This window comes from Panthera uncia, chromosome D4 (assembly GCF_023721935.1).
Source record: "Panthera uncia isolate 11264 chromosome D4, Puncia_PCG_1.0, whole genome shotgun sequence".
Taxonomy (NCBI): Eukaryota; Metazoa; Chordata; class Mammalia; order Carnivora; family Felidae; genus Panthera; species Panthera uncia.
Genome location: NC_064807.1, coordinates 2406300 through 2429180, shown reverse-complemented (window position 1 = coordinate 2429180; position 22881 = coordinate 2406300). Strand labels below are relative to the sequence as shown.

At 48.4% G+C, this 22881-nt stretch overlaps 2 protein-coding genes across 2 annotated transcripts in view; both read right to left on the bottom strand.

The window, feature by feature from the left end:
• NXNL2 (nucleoredoxin like 2) overlaps positions 1 to 5289 on the bottom strand; it is a 211395-nt gene extending 206106 nt beyond the window's left edge. The window contains exon 1 of the transcript XR_007459823.1: positions 1203 to 5289. The gene's annotated coding sequence lies outside the window, so the exon portion shown is untranslated. The remainder of the gene's footprint in view (positions 1 to 1202) is intronic.
• Positions 5290 to 5295: 6 nt separating this feature from the next.
• The window catches only part of SPIN1 (spindlin 1), a 74279-nt gene continuing 56693 nt past the window's right edge, over positions 5296 to 22881 (bottom strand). Inside the window, exons 4-6 of the mRNA XM_049639821.1 lie at positions 16175 to 16428; positions 11419 to 11652; positions 5296 to 6324 (exon numbers count right to left, since the gene is read on the bottom strand). Coding sequence (XP_049495778.1) covers positions 6125 to 6324; positions 11419 to 11652; positions 16175 to 16428 — 688 coding nt within the window. The 3' untranslated portion in view covers positions 5296 to 6124. The remainder of the gene's footprint in view (positions 6325 to 11418; positions 11653 to 16174; positions 16429 to 22881) is intronic.

Here is a 22881-nt window from a genome sequence, read left to right as displayed (position 1 = left end):
ACCACCAGCTGGAGCCCTGACCCCCAGGACCTCAGAATGGGACTGCATTAAATGAGTTTATATGGGAGGTACCTGACCCAGTGTGACCAGTGTCCTTATAAGCAGAGGAGATCAGGACGGATACACATGGAGGGACAACCCCGTGAGGGCACGGGAGGAAGACAGTATCTACACTCCAGGACACAGGCATCAGGGGAAGCCGGCCCCACCCACGCCTGCATCCCAGACTTCCAGCCACCAGCACAAGGACAGGGTCTGTGGTTTAAACGCCCCTGTCCCATCTGGCATCTGCTGCAGCCACCTGAGTCAATGAACACACCAGCATGCAGTGTCCTTGCAAACACTCCCTTCAGGGGCCCACCACATGCGTGATGACTCAGAGCACGACCCTTGTAAAAACAATCACTCAGTAAAACAGAGAGAGGGCCAGTGAGGACAGCTGACACACATCAGTATCCTTTTGAACGTGTGTGAGTCAAGCAAAGGGACACCCGGTAACAGGTGTCAGTCTCCCCTCCAGCTGCAGGACAACACAGACCATGGGTTCCATCCCCTCCAATCTTCCAGTCCCTAATGCCTGCTCCCCTGAGGGCTGTTCTGAAGAGGACACAAACCCAGGGCTTGAGACAACTGGACCTTAGCCTTACAGGACAACCCAAAGCTACATTTGCTAAAATAAGATCCCCATACATGACACGCAGAGTCCCCAGTGAAGAACCACCTCTAGGGACAGAGCCACTCTGCAACTCCCTGGTGGGGACACCCAGCACATGTCACGTGTATACACACACACACACACACACACACACACACTCCTGGGCAGAAGCTACCAGATTGCTCACACACCCTTCAGAACACAAATTCAAGGCAAAGCTCTAGAGCCACTTTCGCAGTCTACACCCCAAAGTCCATTCAGAGCGCAAACTTCAACCTGGACCCCTCAGCAGCTCTACGTTAGCACTGACGTTTGTGGAAGGCCTGAGTCTGTCCTGTTCACATTGTACCTGCCACAGCTCTTCCAACTCACAGACAGCTTGGAAGTTACGTGCATGTCTGATCCAGTGAAGGGCCCTGGGTAGTTGATGCGCTGTTTTGGGCCATGCTCCAGGAGCACCCAAGTCCAGAGCACAGACTGAAGGTGATGGAGGACAGAGGTAAGAGGCGGCGGGATGCGCCCACATTGCAGTCAGCAGCCTACTCACCCAACGGGAACGGCCAGCACAAAAACGAAACGCGAGCCAGTGCCCGCACTCCAGTGTCACTGTCGCCTGGACTGGCAGGGATCAATGCGCCACCTGGTCCAGCATCCTCGCATAAAAACTAAGCAGAAAGAATGCAAGGTCAATTTTAGGCAAAATGATGTGCCAAGGCAATAACCCTAAAAGCTGAGTCAACTAAGCTGAAGGGTTTCACAGTGAGTAAGAGGGCAGACAGAGACCATCTGACAAAGTCCACAGAAATAACTCAAAGACTCACTCACCTAATTCTCTGAGACTCGGCAGCCTAAGACCGTACAAACATATGACACAGAACAAACCAATTACTGTAAAAATTAGGTGTGAGGTTGTGGTGTTCTGTGGGCATAAGAAATGCAGCTTTTGTAAGAATATGAATGTAATGACATATTTAAAATATCTTTAACTATAAAATAGTTTCTACAATCTCGAGAGGGAAATTTATATTTCTTCAGCATAATTGGAAAATAAGAAAATACTTCCTGCCCTCACTTAGGAAGCAAGGGTACAAAACTAGCCACAGAGATGGCTGGACTTTGGGTCCTTCAGATCCCTGCACTGAGGCTGGTGATCCTCCTGGACCAGACACGTGGCCTCCACGCCCTCCTCATCGGCACCATGGAGAAAAGGTGCGCCTCCCCTCCCCCCATCAGAAGTCTCACACGGCAATGGCCAAGGACTTCAGAGCATCTGTCACGCTTTACTCACCGCCAGCGCCGTGGCCATGCCGAGAGCAGTCAAACCGGCAGGCCCACCCATGATTCTCCAAGCCGTGCAGACCCGCTGGCTGGCCTATAGACGGCAGCCAGCGACCATCAACTTCTGATGAGACTTGCTGTCATTTGTAGGGAAAACACTTCCCGAGCTGCATGTGCAGTAGCACAAAAAGGCTGAGGTGTGGCAGGAGGAGGACGCGAGATCCGGCCTCCGGTGGGCAGGCGCCTCCACCCAGCCCGGGCGGGGGGCCATTCCTGCAGCCAACTCTGGCAGTGAGAAGGTGGCCTGTCCCACCCCAGCCTTAACCACAAGATCCTTTGGCCCAACTCAATAGGGAAACAGCAAAAAACAAATGTGATTACAGACACATTGTGAATCTACTTTTTTCCTGATTATAATCGCCCAGAAGATAAAACACAACACGCACCCGTCCCGGCCATTAGGCCATTACCTATGCGCTTCCTCGTCCCTGCCGTCAAGACATGGGGCTTTCCTCCTACAGACTGAAGTTGGTACTGAAGTATTAACAGCATTACAGGCAATATACAAAGCAGAACTAGATGTGAAAGTATAAAATACATATTATTTAATTCTATTTAAAACAATTCAGTTTAAAATTTTATGATAAATTTTCTCATTAACGGCGAATCACAAACTTGAATATTTTGGACTAGTGAATGTATTTGGGATATTGATCACTGCCCCTCTCCCCTTGGGAATTACTGAGTGTTACCATTCAAGTAAAAGTCGGACTTCTTTCTGTCTCTGCATATATCTGACATTTACACGTGGTGAAAGGATCTTAAAGTAAAACTTTAAAAACTTTTTCAGAAGCAGGTTTAACACATCACATTTTGCTTATGAGCACAAAATTTACAGTCAGAAGTTGCACATAAAGGGTTTATTTTAAATGTTTTAAGGATAGGATAGAGTTACATCATAATTATAAAAATTACTTACAGAATTAACAGATTTATATTGTTTATACTTCTAAATGCAGAGAACAGGGAACTGTCTACACATTGTATAAAATAAAATTAAAATTAAAAATGAATTCAAGCTTGAAAGATGAGGTCATTTACCTAATTTTAAAATGCGAACACGAAGACCTCTGAACTATACACATTCGTTCAAACTGCACTAACGGTGGAAAATACAAAAAGCGCAGCATTTCCAAGGAACCACAGACATTTCAACCATAATTATTTTCTGTTATAATAATTGTTCCTGTTTTGTCTTTGGAGAACTTTCTTTTTTTTTTTCTTTCTTTTTTTTTTTTTTTTTAAGACAATCAGCTTAAGAATGTTTTCAGGCACTACAATTTGTGACAATCAGAACAGTCTTCTAATGGGTCCACAGCGTTCAGAGATTCAAGCCCAATGCACTTCGGGGTTTGGCACGTAAAACAATAATAGGAATGAACTCTGGCTTAGAAGTAACTGTGAGAGTTTCAAGAATGCACAGTCCCTTCAAATGCTGCACGACAGACAGGGCTGGAAAATCACCTTCTGCTGGCACTACACTGCTTCACCAGTGCATCTGTATCCTACGACCACTACAACAGCACAGGAAGCAAATATACAGACAGCTGAAAACAAATAAAAACAAAGATAGAAAACAAAAAACCTAAATATCTCTCACATGCAAGTTCAGTTAGTTACATTGAACATCCTACTTAGAATAGAGCATGCAAAAAAGGATGGTCTGCGCTTAAGGTTCTCCTCTGAAGCTTCACGTGGCAGCCAGACGTCACACGCACACGACACAAGAACACTACAGCAGGTCAGTGAGGAAGGCCAGGACATTTTATACAGGTTCAGGTCTTGTGCGGTCACAAGTCCCGTGATAATTTTGGAAACTAATGTTGGGCTCCCAGAACAAGGAACCAACATCCCAATACCAGGAAAAGGCAAGCAATGCATGCAGATCGGAAACGTGAGCCTAAAACGAAGCCTGAAATCCCGGGCAAAGGAGTGGGATCAGTCACCACAGAAGTGGGAGTTAAGCCGCCGAAAGAAAAGAGAATGGGGCAAATAAAAGAAAACAACAAAAAACCCCTTCCCCTTCCTTCCACCCTAACGGCAATACATGGAACGCTGACTAAAATGAGGACGCCAATCACGTGTCACATTCGTCTGGAGAGCGGCAGACCGTGTGGTACTGAAGGTGCTAAGGGTACTTGCAGAAAAACCACAAAGCAAGTCAGTAAGTGATGCCGGAGACGCCTCCACGGACCCGCCCCGCCGGATGCTGCCAGAGGACACCGGTTCTGCAGCCCAACGCCTCTGTGCCACGCTCACGCCGCGCACACACCGGCCGCACCCACCCTCCGGGCACACTTGTCCACTGGCGCTCGGGGAGCCGGGCTCAGCCTTGAGATTCACATGCAGGGACTCTTAGAAGAGCCACCAGGAAAAGAGGTGACAGACGTGCAGCAGGACACCTGTCCGAGCAGGAGGAGCGTCTGAGACCAGGCACTCGGCCGCCGCCCGAGGTGAGGCGCGGCGCGCCACACACCGCGGACACCGGGCGCTGCACCAGAATGGGGTGCAGGGCTACCATCCAACAGCGCGACGGCACGCGGACTTCCCGAAGGCAAAAGCGGGGGCCACACGAACCACACGTGGGGAGGCCTTGAGGTACAGGATCTCCAACGCTGAGGCCACGTGGCCTTCTCGTACTGGACTGACAACACATGCACTCAACCTTCTGCCCAAAATGCAGGGAAGGTTTCCAACCTCCGCAGGAGACTGGTGTCACGTACTGCCTCTCTCCTAGCTGCCGAACCATCAGGGCTCATCCGACACAAGGCGACAGATGGCCATGCCGCCACTACCCCCACTTCTGCAGTTCTACTTCGGTTAAAACAACCTTGCGGGAATAAGCCACAGAAGCTGGTGCGGTGACGGACCCCGACGTGGTAGGGCCCACAGGACGGGAAGCGTCCACATCCACAGCACACCGGGGGCAAGACCGTAACAGCACCACAGAAGGTGTCAGGGGACTGAAGCTGTCATCTGTCTAGATGTTCTTTGTGGGGAAAAGCCGGGGGGAAAGCCTTCTGACCACAATCACGTATCAGTAAGAACGGTAATAAAAAAAAGTGTCCCAGAGAACTTGTTGGAAGGTAGCAATGCCATTCTTCAACTTGAACTTCTAATACGAAACCACTAGGTTCTTCCAGGAACTTACCACATACACACAAACCACTGACGCACTGCTGCCTCTCAAATCCATGTACTAGAATGCAGACTGCGGACTCGTACAAATAACAGACCAGTTGTGCCGTCCAAAATACGCCTGCATCACACTGTGTGGACCAAGTACCTGGGCTTCGCTTTAAAAAAAAAAAAAAAAAAAAAGTACAGTAAAAAATGTAAACAAAAATTTACAAAGCTTAGAATTAAAGGCAGCTTTTTACCCAGATTCCTGTTTTGTTAAATCCTAATGTGGGTCCAGCAACTGCTCACCAATGATTCATGTTTGGACTCACAGTTTAAAGCCTCCAGACTGAAAAGGTGTCTGAACTTCTGACTTTGAAAACAAGCTGAACATCCCTGTGTCTCCTGTGCCCACATTTAATTTTAAATAAGCAGCAGTAATATGCTAAGTATGACTGACTTCGGACAAGTACTCCTGTTAAACTGGAGAATATTATTTACCCCCCGCCCCAATCCACAAAGAAATGACTGCCAATTAAGTGTATGTGTGCGCACGCACAGATCTATGTGTGTGTATATATTACATATGTACACACACAGATATAGATAGGTAGATATAGATACATACATATCTCAAAAAAGGCAATAACAAAAATACCAAACTATGCTTGCATTGTGGCGGCAGAGTCGGAGAGCGCAACAGTGGCGGGGAAGTGGGGAAGATCTACTACAGTTTGAAATGACTATGGGGCTAGCCTAACTTGTACCAAACTTGCCTGTTAACTCCCCTCCAGACAGACAGACTTCTTTTAAGAGGAAGGAGTTCCTTACACAAAATGCTTTGTGTTCACATGAATTTGTACTATTCGGAACAAAACCAGTTCTGCTGGCAGAGATTGTGGGTTCGCAGGGACATTTAAGCTTTCATTAAACTGGAAAGCAATCAAGTCTTTATGTCTACAAATTATACATTTAATAGTTCCACAAATTTGGCGAAGTCCATGATGCCATCTAGGACGTTTTCACCAAATCGTACACGTAGATATGGAAGTCGTCATCAAACTTGATGAAGTAGACGGACGGTTTGGCCTCCACTTGGTGGATGACCATGCCAGTCCTTTTAGAGCCGTCCTCTTTGGCATATTCCACTTGTTTGCCTACCAGGCTGTCCACAACTTCTCCTGGTTCCCTTTCTGCTGGAGGAGAATCATCTGCAGTAAACAGGGGAGGAAAAAGAATTTGAAGTCAATTTTTCAGTATGTACCAACTCACAGGTCTATTTTAATAATAATTTTTTTTAATTTAACATTCCCCCCACTTTCTTACACCATACACAAAAATAAACTCGAAATGGATGAAACACTTAAATGCAAGACAGGAAGCCATCAAAATCCTAGAGGAGAAAGCAGGCAAAAACCTCTGTGACCTTGGCTGCAGCAACTTCTTACTCAACAAGTCTCTGGAGGTAAGGGAAACAAAAGCAAAAATGAACTATGTGGACCTCATCAAGATAAAAATCTTTTCCATGGCAAAGGAAACAATCAGCAAAACTAAAAGGCAACCAATGAAATGCAAGAAGATATTTGCAAATGACATATCAGATAAAGACTTGGTCTGTAAAGACCAAAATCTATAAAGAACTTACCAAACTCAACACCCAAAAAACAAATAATCCAGTGAAGAAATGGGCAAAAGACACGAATAGACACTTCTCCAAAGAAGACATCCAGATGGCTAACAGACACATGAAAAAATGCTCAACATCACTCATTGCTCATCATCAGGGAAATCTCATCAAAACCATGACGAGATACTACTCACACCTGTCAGAATGGCTAACATAAACTCAGGAAACAACATGTTGGCGAGGATGTGGAGAAAGAGAAACCCTTTTGCACTGCTGGTGGGAATGCAAATTGGTGCAGCCACTCTGGAAAATAGTATGGAGGTTCCTCAAAAAATTAAAAATAGAACTACCCTATGATCCAGCAATTGCACCACTAGGTATCTATCCAAGGGATACAGGTGTGCTGTTTTGAAGGGGTACATGCACCCCAATGTTTATAGCAGTGCTGTCAACAATAGCCAAAGTATGGAAAGAGCCCAAATGTCCAATGGATGAATGGATAAAAAAGATGTGGTGTGTGTGTGTGTCTGTGTGTGTGTGTGTATACACAGACACACACACAGACACACACACAGACACACACACAGACACACACACACACACACACACATACACACACACAACGGAGTATTACTCAGCAATCAAAAAGAATGAAATCTTGCTATCTGCAACTATGTGGATGGAACTGGAAGGTATTATGCTAAGTGAAATTAGCCAGAGAAAGACAAAGATCATAGAACTTCACTCATATGAGGACTTTTAAGATACAAAACAGATGAACATAAGGGAAGGGAAGCAGAAATAATATAGAAAGAGGGAGGGAGATAAAACATAAGAGACTCTTAAATACAGAAAACTGAGGGTTGCTGGAGGGGTTGGGGATGGGGGAGATGGGCTAAATGGGTTAGGGGCATTAAGGAAGACACTTGTTGGGATGAGCACTGGGTGTTATACATAGAGGATAAAAGACTAGAATCTACTCCTGAAATCATTATTGCACTATATACGCTAACTTGAATGTAAATTTAAAATTTTTTTAAAAAACTTAACATTCCCAATTCATCCTGATTATCTAGACCGAAGAGTCAGCAAACTTTTTCTTCAAGGGCCAGACAATAAATATGTGAGGACTGAAGCCATGTGGTCTTTGTACCAACTACTCGGCTCTGCCTTATCAAGTGAGAACAGCCTCAGAGAATATACAGATGAAAAGTGTGGCTGTGTGCCAATAAAACTTTATTTACAAAAACACTCTGCTGCCCCCTCCCACCCTCAGGCCATAACATGTGAAGGATTCTGAAAATCATGACCAGAAATCCCTGAGGCTTGTGTTTAACTACAGCTGTGACTGCCTGAGGAGGTGAGGACCACACCAAGGAAAAGTCCAGGGAAAAACCTAAATCCACAAAACTTCTTAAAAGTAAGTTGGAGTTCCTTCAAACCAGGCCTTCAGAGCAGACAACACCTACAGGGGGGCGAGAATACGCTGCTCAAACTTCTCCCTGGTCTTTTCCTGCGAATCCTTAAAGTGTCTTTCTCCTCCACCTCATTCCACTGCACACCATCGTCCCAGCCCAGGTTCAACATAAGAGACTTCTGCTCTGGAAACAGGTGCCGAGTGAAGCCCCTCCCCAGCCCGGCCATGACAGGATCTCTGAGGACTGTGGAGGCAGCGCACCTCTCAGACGAGCACCCCCACCCCCCGAAAGCCTGAGTGCTGGAGAACACCGTCCCGAGCACATAGGGGCTGCGAGGCATCCCCGAGTGCACTCGGAAGGACAGCAAACTGTCCCCTCCAGCAGCGAAGACACAGGGGATGGGGCTGGGAGGTTCCAACTCCACCTCCAGAAAACTCTTCAGGGCCCGAGCAAGGCGAGCCCCTCTCTGTGTAGCCCGGGTCTGACCCTGGAGCTCCGCGCAGCCCGCTGGCGGCCTGGGTGCCCAACTGCACTAATGACGGTCCACCTCACTGGCCGCGGCAGGTCCTCTTGCCCGAGGACACAATCCTAACCCTGTTACTCTGACCACCGCGCGACACAACATCAAAGTATGATGCTATCCGATCTGAGCAGGGAAGTGATGCCGAACCCGAGGTAGAAGTCCTTTCTTCCTCAGCAGCGGCACGGGCCCGCCCCGCTTTAGGGGCACTTCACGTCCACAAAGTTCCAAGTGTGTGGTTACCAGGCATGCCACAGCAACTGAGCCGAGAGGTGAGGGGCTTCGCAGAGGCCGCCCCAGCAGGGCATCACCACAGGTTCCAATGGTAACTTAATTTCCGCTCTCGCAATGCATGTAGCGAACAGGGGAGAGACGCTGGGGGGGAAAGAGGGGCTGGGAGACACTGGGGACGGTGCAAACGCCTTCACAGTTTCCATCAACAAGACAGCAGCTCTAACAGGGATACTTCTCTACCAAAAAATTAAAAATCAACTTCATATAGGCTAGAAAAATGCTTTTATTTTTAATTTTTTAATGTTTATTTTTGAGAGAGACAACATGAGTGGAGGAGGGGCAGAGAGAGAGAGACAGAGACAGAATCTGAAACAGGCTCCAGGCTCTGAGCTGTCAGCACAGAGCCCGACGTGGGGCTCGAACTCACTAACCGCGAGATCATGACCTGAGTGGAAGTCGGACGCTTAACGCACTGAGCCACCCAGGTGCCCCAGGCCAGAGAAATGCTTTTAAAGAATGCTCTCATGAGAATTAAGTTCCTGCTATTTAAATACTTCCTGTTACCACCCGTGGCAAATGTACACAAGGCAGAAAGTCAGGGCCAGATGAGCACACGTCAGAGCAGTTTCCCTGACTGGCTCGTTGGCAGAACTCAGCAACAGAGATGGGTGTCACACCGCTCATGTATCATACGTCCGCCAGCCCCATCTGTTCAGGCCCAGGCACCCCTGTGTTGGAAGAAAGGCTAAAGAGTACTTTCAAAAAGAAAAGGCTTACCCAAAAATGAAATTAAGAAAATAGTAGCATCAAAATGAGCAAAATATTTAGGAATAAATTTCACAAAGGAAGTACAAAACTTCTACTCTGAAAACTACAAAACACTGTTGATAGAAATCTTTAAATCTCAGCAACGGCAGTATAGCCCATGCTCGTGGGTCAGAAGGCGTCACGGTGTCAAGACGGCACTTACCCCCCAAGTTATGAGAGCTTCGACACAATCCCCGGATGAATCCCAGCTGACTGCTTTGCAGAAATTAACAAACTGATACCAAAATTCATGAAATCGCAAAGGATCCCGAAGAGTCAAAACAATGGTGAAAAAAGAACAAAGTAGGGCTCAACACTTCCCAGTGTCCACACTGACTCCGGAGCAGTGTGACCAAGCGCCGGACGTACGCAAGCACAGCCTGGGGCGACGAAGCAGGGCTGAAGCCCAGCGGCACCCCCCACACGTCTGCAGCCAACTCCCTCTCAACAAGGCGGCAAAACCACCCAACAGGGGAGGGAACAGTCCTTCCAAATAATGGCGCTCAGACAACGTGCAGGAGAATGAAGATGGACCCTCTCACCACATCGTAAAAGTTAGCTCAAAATGTATCAAAGACCTAAATAGAAGAAGTAAAGACCCACAGGTAAGAGCGACGCCTACAAGACTTTTAGAAGAAAACAAAGAGGTAAATCTTCAGAACCTTGAACTTGGTAAAGACTATCAGAGAAAACACCAAAAGCACGAGCTACAGGAGAAAGAATAAATTGGACTTCATCAAAATTTAAAACTTCTGGGCTTCAAAGAACACCATCAAGGAAGCAAAAAGAAACCGACAGAACAGGAGAAAGTGTCTGCAAGTCCGACGTGTCAGGAGACCCACACTGAAAACACAGACCCAGACAAGTCAGTGACAGACAGATGGCCTGACTGAACAGGCAGACAACGCGAACAGACACTTCTCCAGAGAAGACACAGAAATAGCCAACAACACGGGGAAAGGTGCCCGATGTCTCTAGCGATCAAGGAGATGCAAACCAAACCCATCACGAGCTAGCATTTTGCAACCATGAGGACAGCCAGAGCCAAACATCAGGTAACACAAAGGGGTGAGGGTGTGAAGCAATCAGAACCATCACGCATGGTCGGAGCATGTGCAGAATGGTGCAGTGGCCTTGTGAATCAGTCCGGTGGTCCCCCACACAACACAGCAGTAACCACAGACCCATCAGTCCCACACCTCTGTGTCCACCCAGGAGAAGGGAAGGCAAACATCCATTCAGAAACCTGCGCACAAAGGTTTATAGCAGCATCCTTCATAACGAGCAAGAGGCGGGCGACAGCCCACACGTCCATCAACAGACGGGTGGATACACACGCATAGATTACACTTGCACTTGGCCAGTAAAGGAATGAAGCACCGACACATTACAACTCGGAGGAGCCTGAAAACACTGCGCTGAGTGAAGGAAGCCACTCACGAAGGAGCCCGTGTTACATGCTCCATTCACCCCCACATCCACAATCCAGGACAGATCTACACAGAAAGCACGTTAGTCTTGGCAAAAGGTGCAAAATTTCACCATCTACACTCGGTGCAAGACTAAAAGAATCATCCCTTAACCCTAGTAATCAAAGTAAGAAAGATGAATCTACAAAAAATAGTTAATCAAATATCTTGTTCTAAAATTCAAGTTCCTTTGGAATTATCAAAAATAAAAGCTGACAATCCACACTTACTTGAATCGGGCATGATGCGAAGGTCGCCTTCTTTATAATCATCTAAGAGCTGGTACATGTACAAGACGGGGTCCTTCTCGTAGGTGATGTAGAACCACGTGTTCATGATAGGGGCGCGAGCCAAGACCATCCCCCTCCACTCGTCCTTGGAGCCATCCTCTGTCTCAAACATGTGCTCCACCGCCTTTCCGATCATCGTGTCGGCCAGGTGCGCGTCGCTGATTCGAGAGCTCGCTGGGGACAAGAAGCAGACAGCGGTTCACACAGGATCTTACCGACATGTACTGTGTGTGAAGACTGAACCCACACGAGGTGACGGCCTGACGTGTGAGCGGCACAAGAATCAGCGGGCTGGCGCCCAGGCCCCACTGGAGTCCACAGGCTCTGGGGGTCCCAGGTCAGTCACTGCGAGAACCTGCTTTCCTTCTTTTTTGTTTTCCGAACTCAACTGCTCTTGGTGCGGTACCTTGAAATTAGAACTTTCAATGGTTCGTTCGAGGTATACAGTGGGTTTTGGTAGGTTTAATAGCTATTTTAAACTTCAAGGGGCGCCTGGGTGGCTCAGTCAGTTGAGCATCCGACTTCGGCTCAGGTCATGATCTCACGGTCCGTGAGTTCGAGCCCCGCATCAGGCTCTGTGCTGACAGCTCGGAGCCTGGAGCCTGCTTTGGATTCTGTGTCTCCCTCTCTCTCTGACCCTCCCCCATTCATGTTCTGTTTCTCTCTGTCTCAAAAATAAATAAAAACATTAAAACAACACAAAACAAAACAAAACAAAAACTTCAAGACAATTCTAAGCTTGCCTGGAGCTGCAGAACAGGAGCATTCCCACGCACTCCTCACCCACCTTCCCTCTGGTAACACCTTCCGTGACCACGGGGCAGTTATTCAAACTAAGAGGTCACCCTACCCCAGGCCTGAGATCTTCCTCTGGGTCTATAATCTGTTTCCACAGCAAGCCAACTGCTCCTGGGCGCTACACCACACTGGGCTGTGCTTTCGCTTGGAACGCCCCAGGGCTTTCACTTCAGCATCTGAGTAACTGCTTCTCAGCGCCGGCCCAGCCGCCCTCTCCCTCCTGCCTCCTGCCAGGGCCCTTGCCTGCACGGTCTCCTCCTCCTCCCGGTCTCCTCCCAGGGGCTCTCCGGGATCAGGAGTGAAAGCCCCGCCGAGACCATTGCCTCCTCTGGCTTTATTCGTTAATGGCATTCCCCACCATCGGCAGTCGTCCTGCTTGGCCCGGGCACCCGGGAGGCAAGCACAGACCCCTTCCGTCTGCTTTCCGATACCAAGAGCACCGCACTCTAACACCCGCCGTACAAATTAATCGACGGCCCTGCCGTGTTCGTTAAGGGGCAGGTGGAAAATCACAACCTAACTTGTTTTTAATACTGGGAAAATTACAGAAGGTCCTAATGATTTTAAGGTTTCTCTGGTCCTCGCATTTTAGACAACGGTCTTTTAAAAAAAAAAAGCACTTCTATTTTACTCATTCATAAGTGCTTTTACTTCTGTTAAAATTCAAAGGAACACAGAATTTCTGAAGATACTGTTAGCCAATTTTATCAGAAGGACACTCTAAACACATATGGTGCTTCTCTTTGCTTACATATGCAATAACTATCCAAAATTACACAAAATTCCCCAGCGTGCACTAAAAGCCCACTCGCGTTTCTTCAGAAGTTCTCAAACTTTTTGATCTCAGGACTCCTGTATAATTTTTGAGGATCTAAAAGAGCAATTCTTTACACGGATAGCTACCAAAATCTGCTATTAGAAATTACAAGTAAGTCTAAAAATATTTTTTAAATACTTACATAAAGCATTTTTAATAAAAAATAACCATATTTTCTAAGAAAGATTTAGTAAGAAGAGCGGGATGATTTTACATTTGTTTAAATCTCTCAATGTCTAACTTCACAAAAGGAAAGCTAGATTCTCCTATCGGCTTCAGCATTCTGAAGCATCTGTTACACGCTCTTCTGGTTGACATATAAAAGCCAGCCTCACAAAGATGTGTTGTTGAAAAGGGGGAGTATTCTATTAGTCTTGTCAGATAATTCCAGATACTCTTGTGACACTACATCACAGCTCAACAAGCTTGTTAAAGGTTAACCGCATGCAGAATCTGAAATCATTATCAGTAAACCTGTCACACTGTTCTGTTAAAACTCACTTATCTCCAAAATATGTAAAGAATTCCTACAACTCAACAAAATCAAATAACCTAATTGGGAAACAGGCAAAGTACCTGAACAGACATTTCTACAAAGATGACAGACAAGTGGCCAAAAAGCGTATGAGAAGGTGCTCGACATCACTAATCACCAGAGAAATGCAAATCAAAACCAACAAGAACAACTGGTGTTGCCAAGGATATAGAGAAACTGGAGCCCTGTGCACTGTGGGTGGGAATGTGAAATGTTACAAACACTGTGGAAAACAGTACATGGGCTCCTTAGAAAATTAAACACAGAATTACTGCATGATCCAGCAATGCTGCTTCCAGGACTATCCTCAAAAGAAAGGAAAGCAGGGGCCCGAAGTGCCTGACCGCCATGTTCATGGCAGCACTATCCACAACAGCCAAAAGGTGGAGGCAACCCAAGCAGAGCGATGGGTGAGCCGAATGCGGGGTAGACACGATGAGTAGCGCTCAGCCTCGAAAGGGAAGGAGATGCTGTCACATGTTACGTGGGTGAACCCTGAGTACACTATGCTGGGAAAGGAAGTGGTCACCAAGACAAATATTCTATCTAACGGTATCTAATGTGACCCAATTCACAGAAACAGAAAGTAGAAGAGCTGGGGGGAGGTGGGGGACGGAGCGACAGATTTACAAGATGAAAACGTTCTGGAGATTTGCTCCACAACAACCTGAATGTAGTTAACACTAACTGAATTCAACACTTAACAATGGTCAAGGCAGTAAATTTCACGTTCTGTGTTTTTACCGATGTCACAAGCCTCCTGACCTCGAGGGCCCCTGACCACACATGGGGCACCCATACACTGTGCCACCACAGGCCTTCAGGCCGGGTCCCCTCCTTAGCTTATCACAAACAAAACTGCAAGTACAGTCTGATGTATAACCTGAAGCTGATCGTGAAAGACGGTTTCCTTCCTATGTGGAACGTAAGCGAAGGGCAGATAATATTACAGACTGAAGCATGCGAGAAGTACCAGAATTAACTACTCATTAAATTCAGCACGTGAAATACTGCTGGGTTGCATAGATGCCTTTGGATTTCCTTTTTAAAATGCTTTGCTTTTTACAAAAACAAGCCTGATCTCCCATTGGAAACAGTAAGAAAACCATTAAGCAACTCAAGTCCATCACCAGAGATACTTATAGATTTGGGGGTATCTTGGTTTGATCAAATCACGTTTTTACCAAGAGGAAATGACCTCCTCTGTCCTATGATGACAGAAGAGCTCACACAGGCCGGCAGGGCAGTCTCACCCCAAAAGGGACAGGCTAAACATCTAGATCAGAAAAAGGATACACGACAATTACTTAGTACAAACAATGGATTTGAAAGTCTAGGTATTTTTTTAAAACCTGAAGGTAAGACTCTTCAATGTTAGTTTCTTACACTGGAAATAGGCTAACGTCAAGATCAAGAGGAAACAGAGGATGTGCCTCGTGAGGAAGGAGGAAGGTCCAGTGGCACCAAGAACAGGTAAAGACGTGACAAATGCCAGAGATGTAACATTACACAGTTACCTTTGATAATAATAAAGACATGAAGATTTCTGCAAAAACAGAACTGTATTTACACGGGATAAATATAGACTTAGCATCGTCATCTAACGGGAAGGCAAGCAGAAAACTTGCTGCTCTGGCAAAGAGTTAACTTGCTAGGGAAGCACGTGTGTCCCACGAACACAATGGCAAAAACAAAGGGACAAAGGGACAAGGGGACAGAGTAGTTTCCCCTCTTGACAATCTGGCCCCACACTTCTACCCACAAGTCCACATCTGCGGAGACTGGGTTTGTTAACATAGAGGCTTTTCGAGACAATTCCAAAAGCATCAACCAGCGCTCAGGCACGAGCAGCATGGCCGTGGTAAGAAGAAAGCACTTCAAAGTGAACACTCTTTAAGAAAGTAACGTTAACGTGGGTGCGTCCTACTCATCCTAGAAATGGTATTTCACCTTATCCTTAAAAATATAATCAGTCGTTATTATTTAACTGACACCTTAAGCCTTAAGGAACTAAGTTATATAAGGGGACATATTTGTACAATATTTAAGAAAAGAAAGGGCCGTTCATTTCCACATTGTGCAAACAACCATCTAAAGAATGCAGAATAAAGCCCACGGGTTTGGGCTGCTTGAATTTTGGCTGAAAATACAGTTATCACTTATGTAATAACACACAATGAAAGATATACTTCACATAAGGATTCTAAAGTAAGTGCATAAGCTACTATAATCTGATGAAAGAGGTACACAAGATATGAGCTAACAAGAAAACATTCTTACCCATCAGAGTCCACATGAACAGTGAGCAAAACGTGGGAAATAATGTTAGAAATTATCAGTTTGTCAATTTGTTCAGCAATCATTTCACACATCTTTACACCCCTGACTTGAACTGTGGTTTCAGATGACTGACTTAAGAGTATATCGGGAGTGCCTGCACTCCAGGAAAAATAAAAATACCAATAATGCAAAAGAATAATCACAAAGCAATCACTTCGACAATCATTTGTAAAGAATACAACACACAAATAGTAAAGAGAACTTACCAACTCTATCGGGGAGGACTTCGAGCGCAGATACTCTTTCATCTTTATTAAGTTCTAGTCCATAAACACAGTCAAATCCATCGTATTTTATAAGATACAAAGAAGGATTTACAGGCACCTGGTCCAGAACGGTTCCTTTCCACTGGGTGACAGGGCCATTCCCCTCCTTCCACCCATGCTGAATCCTGCAGCCTACGATGTTCCTCCGGGGCTGGGAAACGGGTTTGCTCGGCCCCACACTGCTCCGATGTTTTCTGCATTCACACATAACACACGTAAGGTATCATGTCAGAAGTACACACCCCGACCCCCAACCCTACTGCTAGCGAGCATGCTCTCCGGGTCCAGGCGCCCCCAGGGGCCCTCCGGGTCACCGTGTGCACACGTCCTGCTCCCTGTGCGCCCTGTGGGCAGGCGCAGGAACAGCACTTTGCCACAGCAACTTCACCCTGATATGGAACACGAGCATCGCTTTCTCAACTGTGAGTTTCTATTACTGCAGTCAACTCACAGTGACCTCAGTTAATCATAGATAGAGAAGGGCTGACCGCATAAAATACGCATACATGCACACGGCTTTACAGAACACGAACCCGCTTCTCGTCAAGCAGAAACGTGCAACTGTTCAATCTCACCCACTGTGGTGCCCACATAATGAGCCCCCACCACCTTAATGAAGGAGAAAAAACTAGACCTTTAACTTCTCTTTAACCAGCAGTCCAGGCCGGCTGGCATCCAGGCATTACACCGTTAGTACTTCTCTAGGAAACAGACTCTTACTTGAATTTTGAAGTTGTAACTTGAAACAAGACTTCAATTTTGACAAACACTTAATGTATTATCAAAAATTACTGGAGCAACACCAAACCACATTCTTTCCAGATTATTAACAATTGGAAAATCTACATGCAACGTTTACAAGCAGCACACGTGGGTCCTGGTATCAGGGAAGGCATCTGGGCTCCACCTAGGAGTCAGACAAGGGACCAAGCTGGGCGTGGACAGAGAGGACGGCCAGGCCCCGGGGCACTGCACGTGTTCAGCCGAGAACGTCCGGTGGGCAGAGATCTCTCGTCTACACCACGAGCGAAAGTCGTAAGCGACTGGCATACACACAAACTTTGAAAAAAACAATTTATTTTAGGCTGTGATATTTAAAGCTACGATGTACGGACTTTCAAGGAGGCGAGCTGGTAAATCTAGAGGGAGTGTGACACAGAGGAACCTCGAGGGCTGCCCAATGAGGTCCGTATCTGTTGGCGCAGGCCTTTCCTCAGCAAGAGGGAGATCATCCCAGATGGAAAACTGCTCACGTCGGGTGGAAAAGGGCTCCCAAGGTTCTGAGCGGGTTTTCTGCAGGCGCCCAGCAGACCTGCCTTCCAGGAGGATGGGGTTCACAGGCTGACAAGGCGGCGGGGCGGGGCGGGGGCGGGGGGGGCTGAGAAGGGAAGACCCCACAGAGCCCTGCGGAGACAGAGGAGCTCGGAGCTCTGCAGGGGATGGCCATCCAGGGAGCCACAGCCCTCCTCACACATGGGGCCCAAGAGGACAGTGGCACGGCCGCACATGGATGACACGGAACAGTCGGGAGGCACACCCACAGGCCATCTGCCCACAAGGGAGGGAGATGAAAACCGTTCCCCACGGCCAGGGACACACCAGAGGCCAGAGCAGGGAGTGAGAACCAGAAAGGAAGCCGTTGCAGAAACGAGGACTAACCCAGAGGCGCACGGCCAACAGACGCGGCGGGGCCCGCCTGGGAGGACACGACACAGCTGTGACTAATGGACACGGGCTCCTAGCTGTTGTAGGACATTAGGACACTGACGCAACTCGCGGAAAACCCCGAGAGAAACAACACCCTTGTGCACAGGCAGCCCTGGGAAAACAGACCCCACCTCTGACGCGAACATCCTCCAGTTAAGACAAATTCTTTAAGGAAAAGAACATCTCGTGGGCATCCAGGCACGAGGACCACATCACGGGAGAACGAGACAGTGACACTGGGGCCACCAGACAGCAGAGTTTACGGTTCTCGGCAAGGGGAATGTGAGCCAAGGCCTCCACACTGACCGCAGAGGCCCGGGAGGTTACAGGATGGTTGCGGAGAACCGAGGAGTGCCCGGGAGCTTCCACGGCGGCCCCACGGCGGCCCCCCGCCGGCCCTGGGTGCGTCCCCACGGCTGCACGAGGAAAGGGAAAGAGAGGGGTGCGCAAGGCAGGGCCACCCGCCGGACAGAAGAGCAGCTGGGACAATCGCCCTCCCTTGGATGCACGGAAGAGGCAGGGCCAAGAGCTCACGTCAGCGCTGCCCGCCCAGGAACTCGGCAGCAGACACCACGAACCTCAGCCTTTCCGTATTGCCGGGAGAGCACAGGGATCTTCAGCATCATGTGTCTCCTCAGACAACCAGTTACCATCTGTGAGATTTCAGCAGAAGTCCCAGCGATACATGCTGTGTACAGCATCAGGCTTTCTTCACAGCAAAGGCACAGGCTGATTCCCAACCTCGCTGACTAAGGAATGCAGTCACATGCACCGTTTCCTAATTCACACAAACATTCCACCATTACTACCAAAATTATAAGCAAATACAGCATTTCTGCCAGTGTGACGGTTTATCTAAATTTGTCACCCTGGCTGGGTCACAGTACTCAGCTATGTGGTCAATCATTACCGTAGATGTTTTCTGTGAAGGCATTTTTCTAGAAAGGCAACCTGTAAATCAGCAGATGGCCCACCATAATGTAGCTGAGCCTTATCCAATCAGTTGAAGGTCTTAAGAAGAAGTGTTCTCACGGGAAGCAATTTTGCCCTGGGACCGGAGCTGCCACACCAGCCTCTTGATCTCTCTCCGTACGTGCACAGGCACACAATCACCACGGTCCTGGCTTTTTGGAGAATACAGATCACAACCAGAAGAGCTTCTATCCTGGATTCAACCCCTCAACTAGCAGTTGACCAATCTAAAGACAGCTGTGCAAAATTACCCACCCCATTTCATTTTTCAAGAAGTAGACTTCACACCCAGCACAGAGCCCAACGTGGGACTTGAACTCACAACTGTGAGATCGTGAGCTAACCTGAGCTGAGATAGAGAGTCAGACGCTTAACCGACTGAGCCAGCCAGGTGCCCCTCTCTTACATTTATTCTGGATCCTTCACCCACTGTCCCTTCCTTAGCAGAGGAACACAGCACTTCCCGGCTCTCCTCCATGATCCCACTCCCCTGACACTGCTCACCTTCCAGAAAGCCTCAGACCAAGCTCTCCTGAATTAGGTAAAACATACAGGCTTGAACTTCAGCCTCTCTATCAAACCGATAGATAAGAAACAAATGTTTCTTCACCTTTTCCTGAACCGTGTCTCTTTAATTAACAAGCCTTCCTATATCGGGCGTAAACGTTCGCTTCCTCTCCCGATTCCTCTGTGAGTTCTGCGGGTCGGCCTCGTCTGGGTGCGGTGGTGCCGCCCGCAGACTCCTGGTTAGCTCTCCCGCCGTGTGTGACCCTCTGTCATGCGGTCAGTGCTCCTCAGGTGCCCGACAGTCGCCGGCGTTCCTGTGCTCCGTGCCAGCCGAGACCACGGTGTCTGGAGCACGGGTGTACTTCTTCAGGCCCAGCTGGGCCCCGACGTCTGAGCAGGAGGTGTGGGATCGGAGAAGCAGCAGTGACCCAGGGGGCTGCAGAGTGGCCGGGAGCGGAGCGAGCAGAAGCCTTGGGACGGAGACGAGGGGCAGGCGAACCTCCTCCACGGCTGGTTTCTCCTCCGGCCACCTCGGCTGCAGCCAGCCTTTGCAGTCTCCAACCTGTACAGACTCCAGGGTCCACTCTGGATCCGCACTTTTCGGAGGGCTTCCTTTTCAACTCAAAGTGGCAGAGAGCTCCTCAGCTCAGCTTAATTTAATGTTTGGTTTTTTTTTTTGTTTTTTTTTTGAGAGACAGAGAGAGAGAGACACACACACAGAGCGCAAGCGGGGGTGGGGGTGTGCAAAGAGAGAGAGGGAGACGCAGAATCCAAAGCAGGCTCCGGGCTCTCAGCAGAGCCTGCTTGGGATTCTCGGTCTCCCTCCCTCTCCCTCTCTCTCTCTCTCTCTCTCTCTCTCTCTCTGCCCCTCCTCTGCTCGCTCTGTCTCTCTCACGAAATAAACAAACTTAAAAGAAATTAAGGGCTGCCTGAATATGGCGCTGCGGACCTACATTCTCCCTGGATACACGTGTTCGTAACAGCCCTCGAGCTCGTGTGAGTCCCTGCGAAGAGTCTAGGGGGCTCTCCAGGCCCAGCCTCCAGAGGCCGACACACACACAGCGCTGCCGCAGGCGGACGGCAGACACCTCGCTCCGGGAGGACGGCTGAACTCGCCGCCACGCGCAAATAAAGGGCTGCACTGAGTCACGATCCGAACGATTCGAGGAGGACAGCACAGAACGCCAGAGGCACGCACCTGTGAGCGCGTTGCTGGTTCTCTCCACAGCCGCCTCTGGAAACAACGGACAGGCCCCCGGGCTGTGGAGGGACGCGCTGCTGTTGGTCCTCACGACTGGGACTGGCTCTTCTCATACGCCCACGGGGATTCCCCGGGGAGCAGACGGGGCCGGCCAACCCCTCGGCAGAAAGCCACTCTCCCTGTACGACAGGAGCGGATTTCCCCAGGAGCCCGAGTAGCTCTCAGATGGGCCTCGGAGGAGACTGGCAGGCGAGCGACCACCCGGAGCGTGTGGGCAAGGCCCGGACCTGGCCCCAGATTCCTCAATCCCAGACCTTCCAGCACACGCTCCGGGCCGCCGCTGCCCCAGGCACCATACCTTCGGGGGCACCAGTCAAAACCAACACTAGTTTCCACGTACCCATGTTCCCTAAAAGGTAAGCTGGATTGCAGGGGCATTTTCTGTGCCTTGCCGGACATTTTAAGGAAGTCTGGAACACACCCCGCTAATTGTTCTGTCACCCAGAAAAGAGATTCTGTGTTCAAAGCACATCCTCCTCCCCGGGACTGGAAGATCTTATTTTGGTGGTCAGTATTTTTTTTTAACCATTTTTTTTTTTTTTATTAAATTTTTTTTTTTTCAACGTTTTTTATTTATTTTTGGGACAGAGAGAGACAGAGCATGAACAGGGGAGGGGCAGAGAGAGAGGGAGACACAGAATCGGAAGCAGGCTCCAGGCTCCGAGCCATCAGCCCAGAGCCCAACGCGGGGCTCGAACTCACGGACCGCGAGATCGTGACCTGGCTGAAGTCGGACGCTTAACCGACTGCGCCACCCAGGCGCCCCTGGTGGTCAGTATTTAAAGGGACCACACTTCTTCAGCTTCAACCAGCACCATTCTGCCGTGAACCAGGAAATGCCACTCACCCACCGTGTACTATGTTGCACAAATTAATTACTGACACTTTCCTTATTCTATTTAGTACTGTCTTCTAAGAGCAGTTCCCTTACTCGTGTTGCAGCACATTTCAGAAGAAACTACTGATTGTATCAACATAATTGTCTGTTTACAAGATGCACACCAGTAAGAAGTTTTTCTGGTTCCTGTTGCTTAATAAAAGTTGTACAGCTGATGCTGCCATTGCTGGCTTAAAATGACAATATAAAAACAAGATGGGGAGTCGGGGTTCCATCCACACACTATGGGTTCTTTCATTACTCTGTCCCAGAGAATGCCAGAGCTGTCTGCGGCAACCTCCCAATGCCAAGGCCTTCCAATACACTATTCACTTCCTTGGTGTAAAAAGCACTTAAAAGTCGATTCAAAAGTATTATTCTTTTTGTCCAATTTAAGACAGCACCACACTTCATGCAGATGCCTGCTTCACTGTTACTTTGTGTGTGTAACCTGCTTTTCCAATGTGAGACAAGCAACCACTCCACGAGGAAGCACGGTGTGGTGGTTGTGTGCTCTAGAATCCTGCTGTCCCCTCTGGGAGCCCTGGCTCAGTCACTTCTCAGCTGCATGACCCCAAACTGGTCAGTTAACCTCTTGTATCAAAGGGCCCAGGGTTCCTACTTGACAGGGGTGCCATGAAAAGTACCTGAGCCCATGCCGGGGACTCCAGGAGGAGGAAGGGAGAGGAGGAAGAGGGGGGACAAGGAGGATGGGAGGGGGAGGAGGAGGGGAGTTGTCTCTGTCACTGTTGCGGTCAGTGACTGGTACTTGTGATTTAACAAATGGAAAGCACTGGCTGGAAATCCCTCTATTTAGTGTGTAACAGCCCTGGTCCATTTCTCTAAACACACACCAAAACCCGTCGTGTTTTCTGACAGTGCCTCGAAATGGAAAGGCATCCGCTACTCCAACTAGCGAAGACAAAGAACCAGATTTCTGTTTGAAAACTGCAACAAAGAACCGCTACGGCTAGTCTCGCCTGAGATCCCCCCACTCTACCTTCCCTTCAAGATGCACAGCTGCCCCTTAAAGCAGGGGTCAGGGTGTTGACCCCCAGTATAACTTCTGACTCTCTCAAAACTTGATAGCTTGACCGGAAGCCTTACCAATTACATGAACGATTTACACACACTTTGTACACTGTATGTAACCTCTGCTGTACTCTTACAATCCAGTAAGCCAGAGAAAAGAACATATCATCAAGAAAATTATGGGGGGGGGGGGGGGGGGGGGGGAGAGGGGGGGGGGCAGGCCGGTGGGGCCCCCAACTCTCCCCGGGGCGAATTTCCCCCGCATTTGATAAACCTCCCCCCCACAAAAAA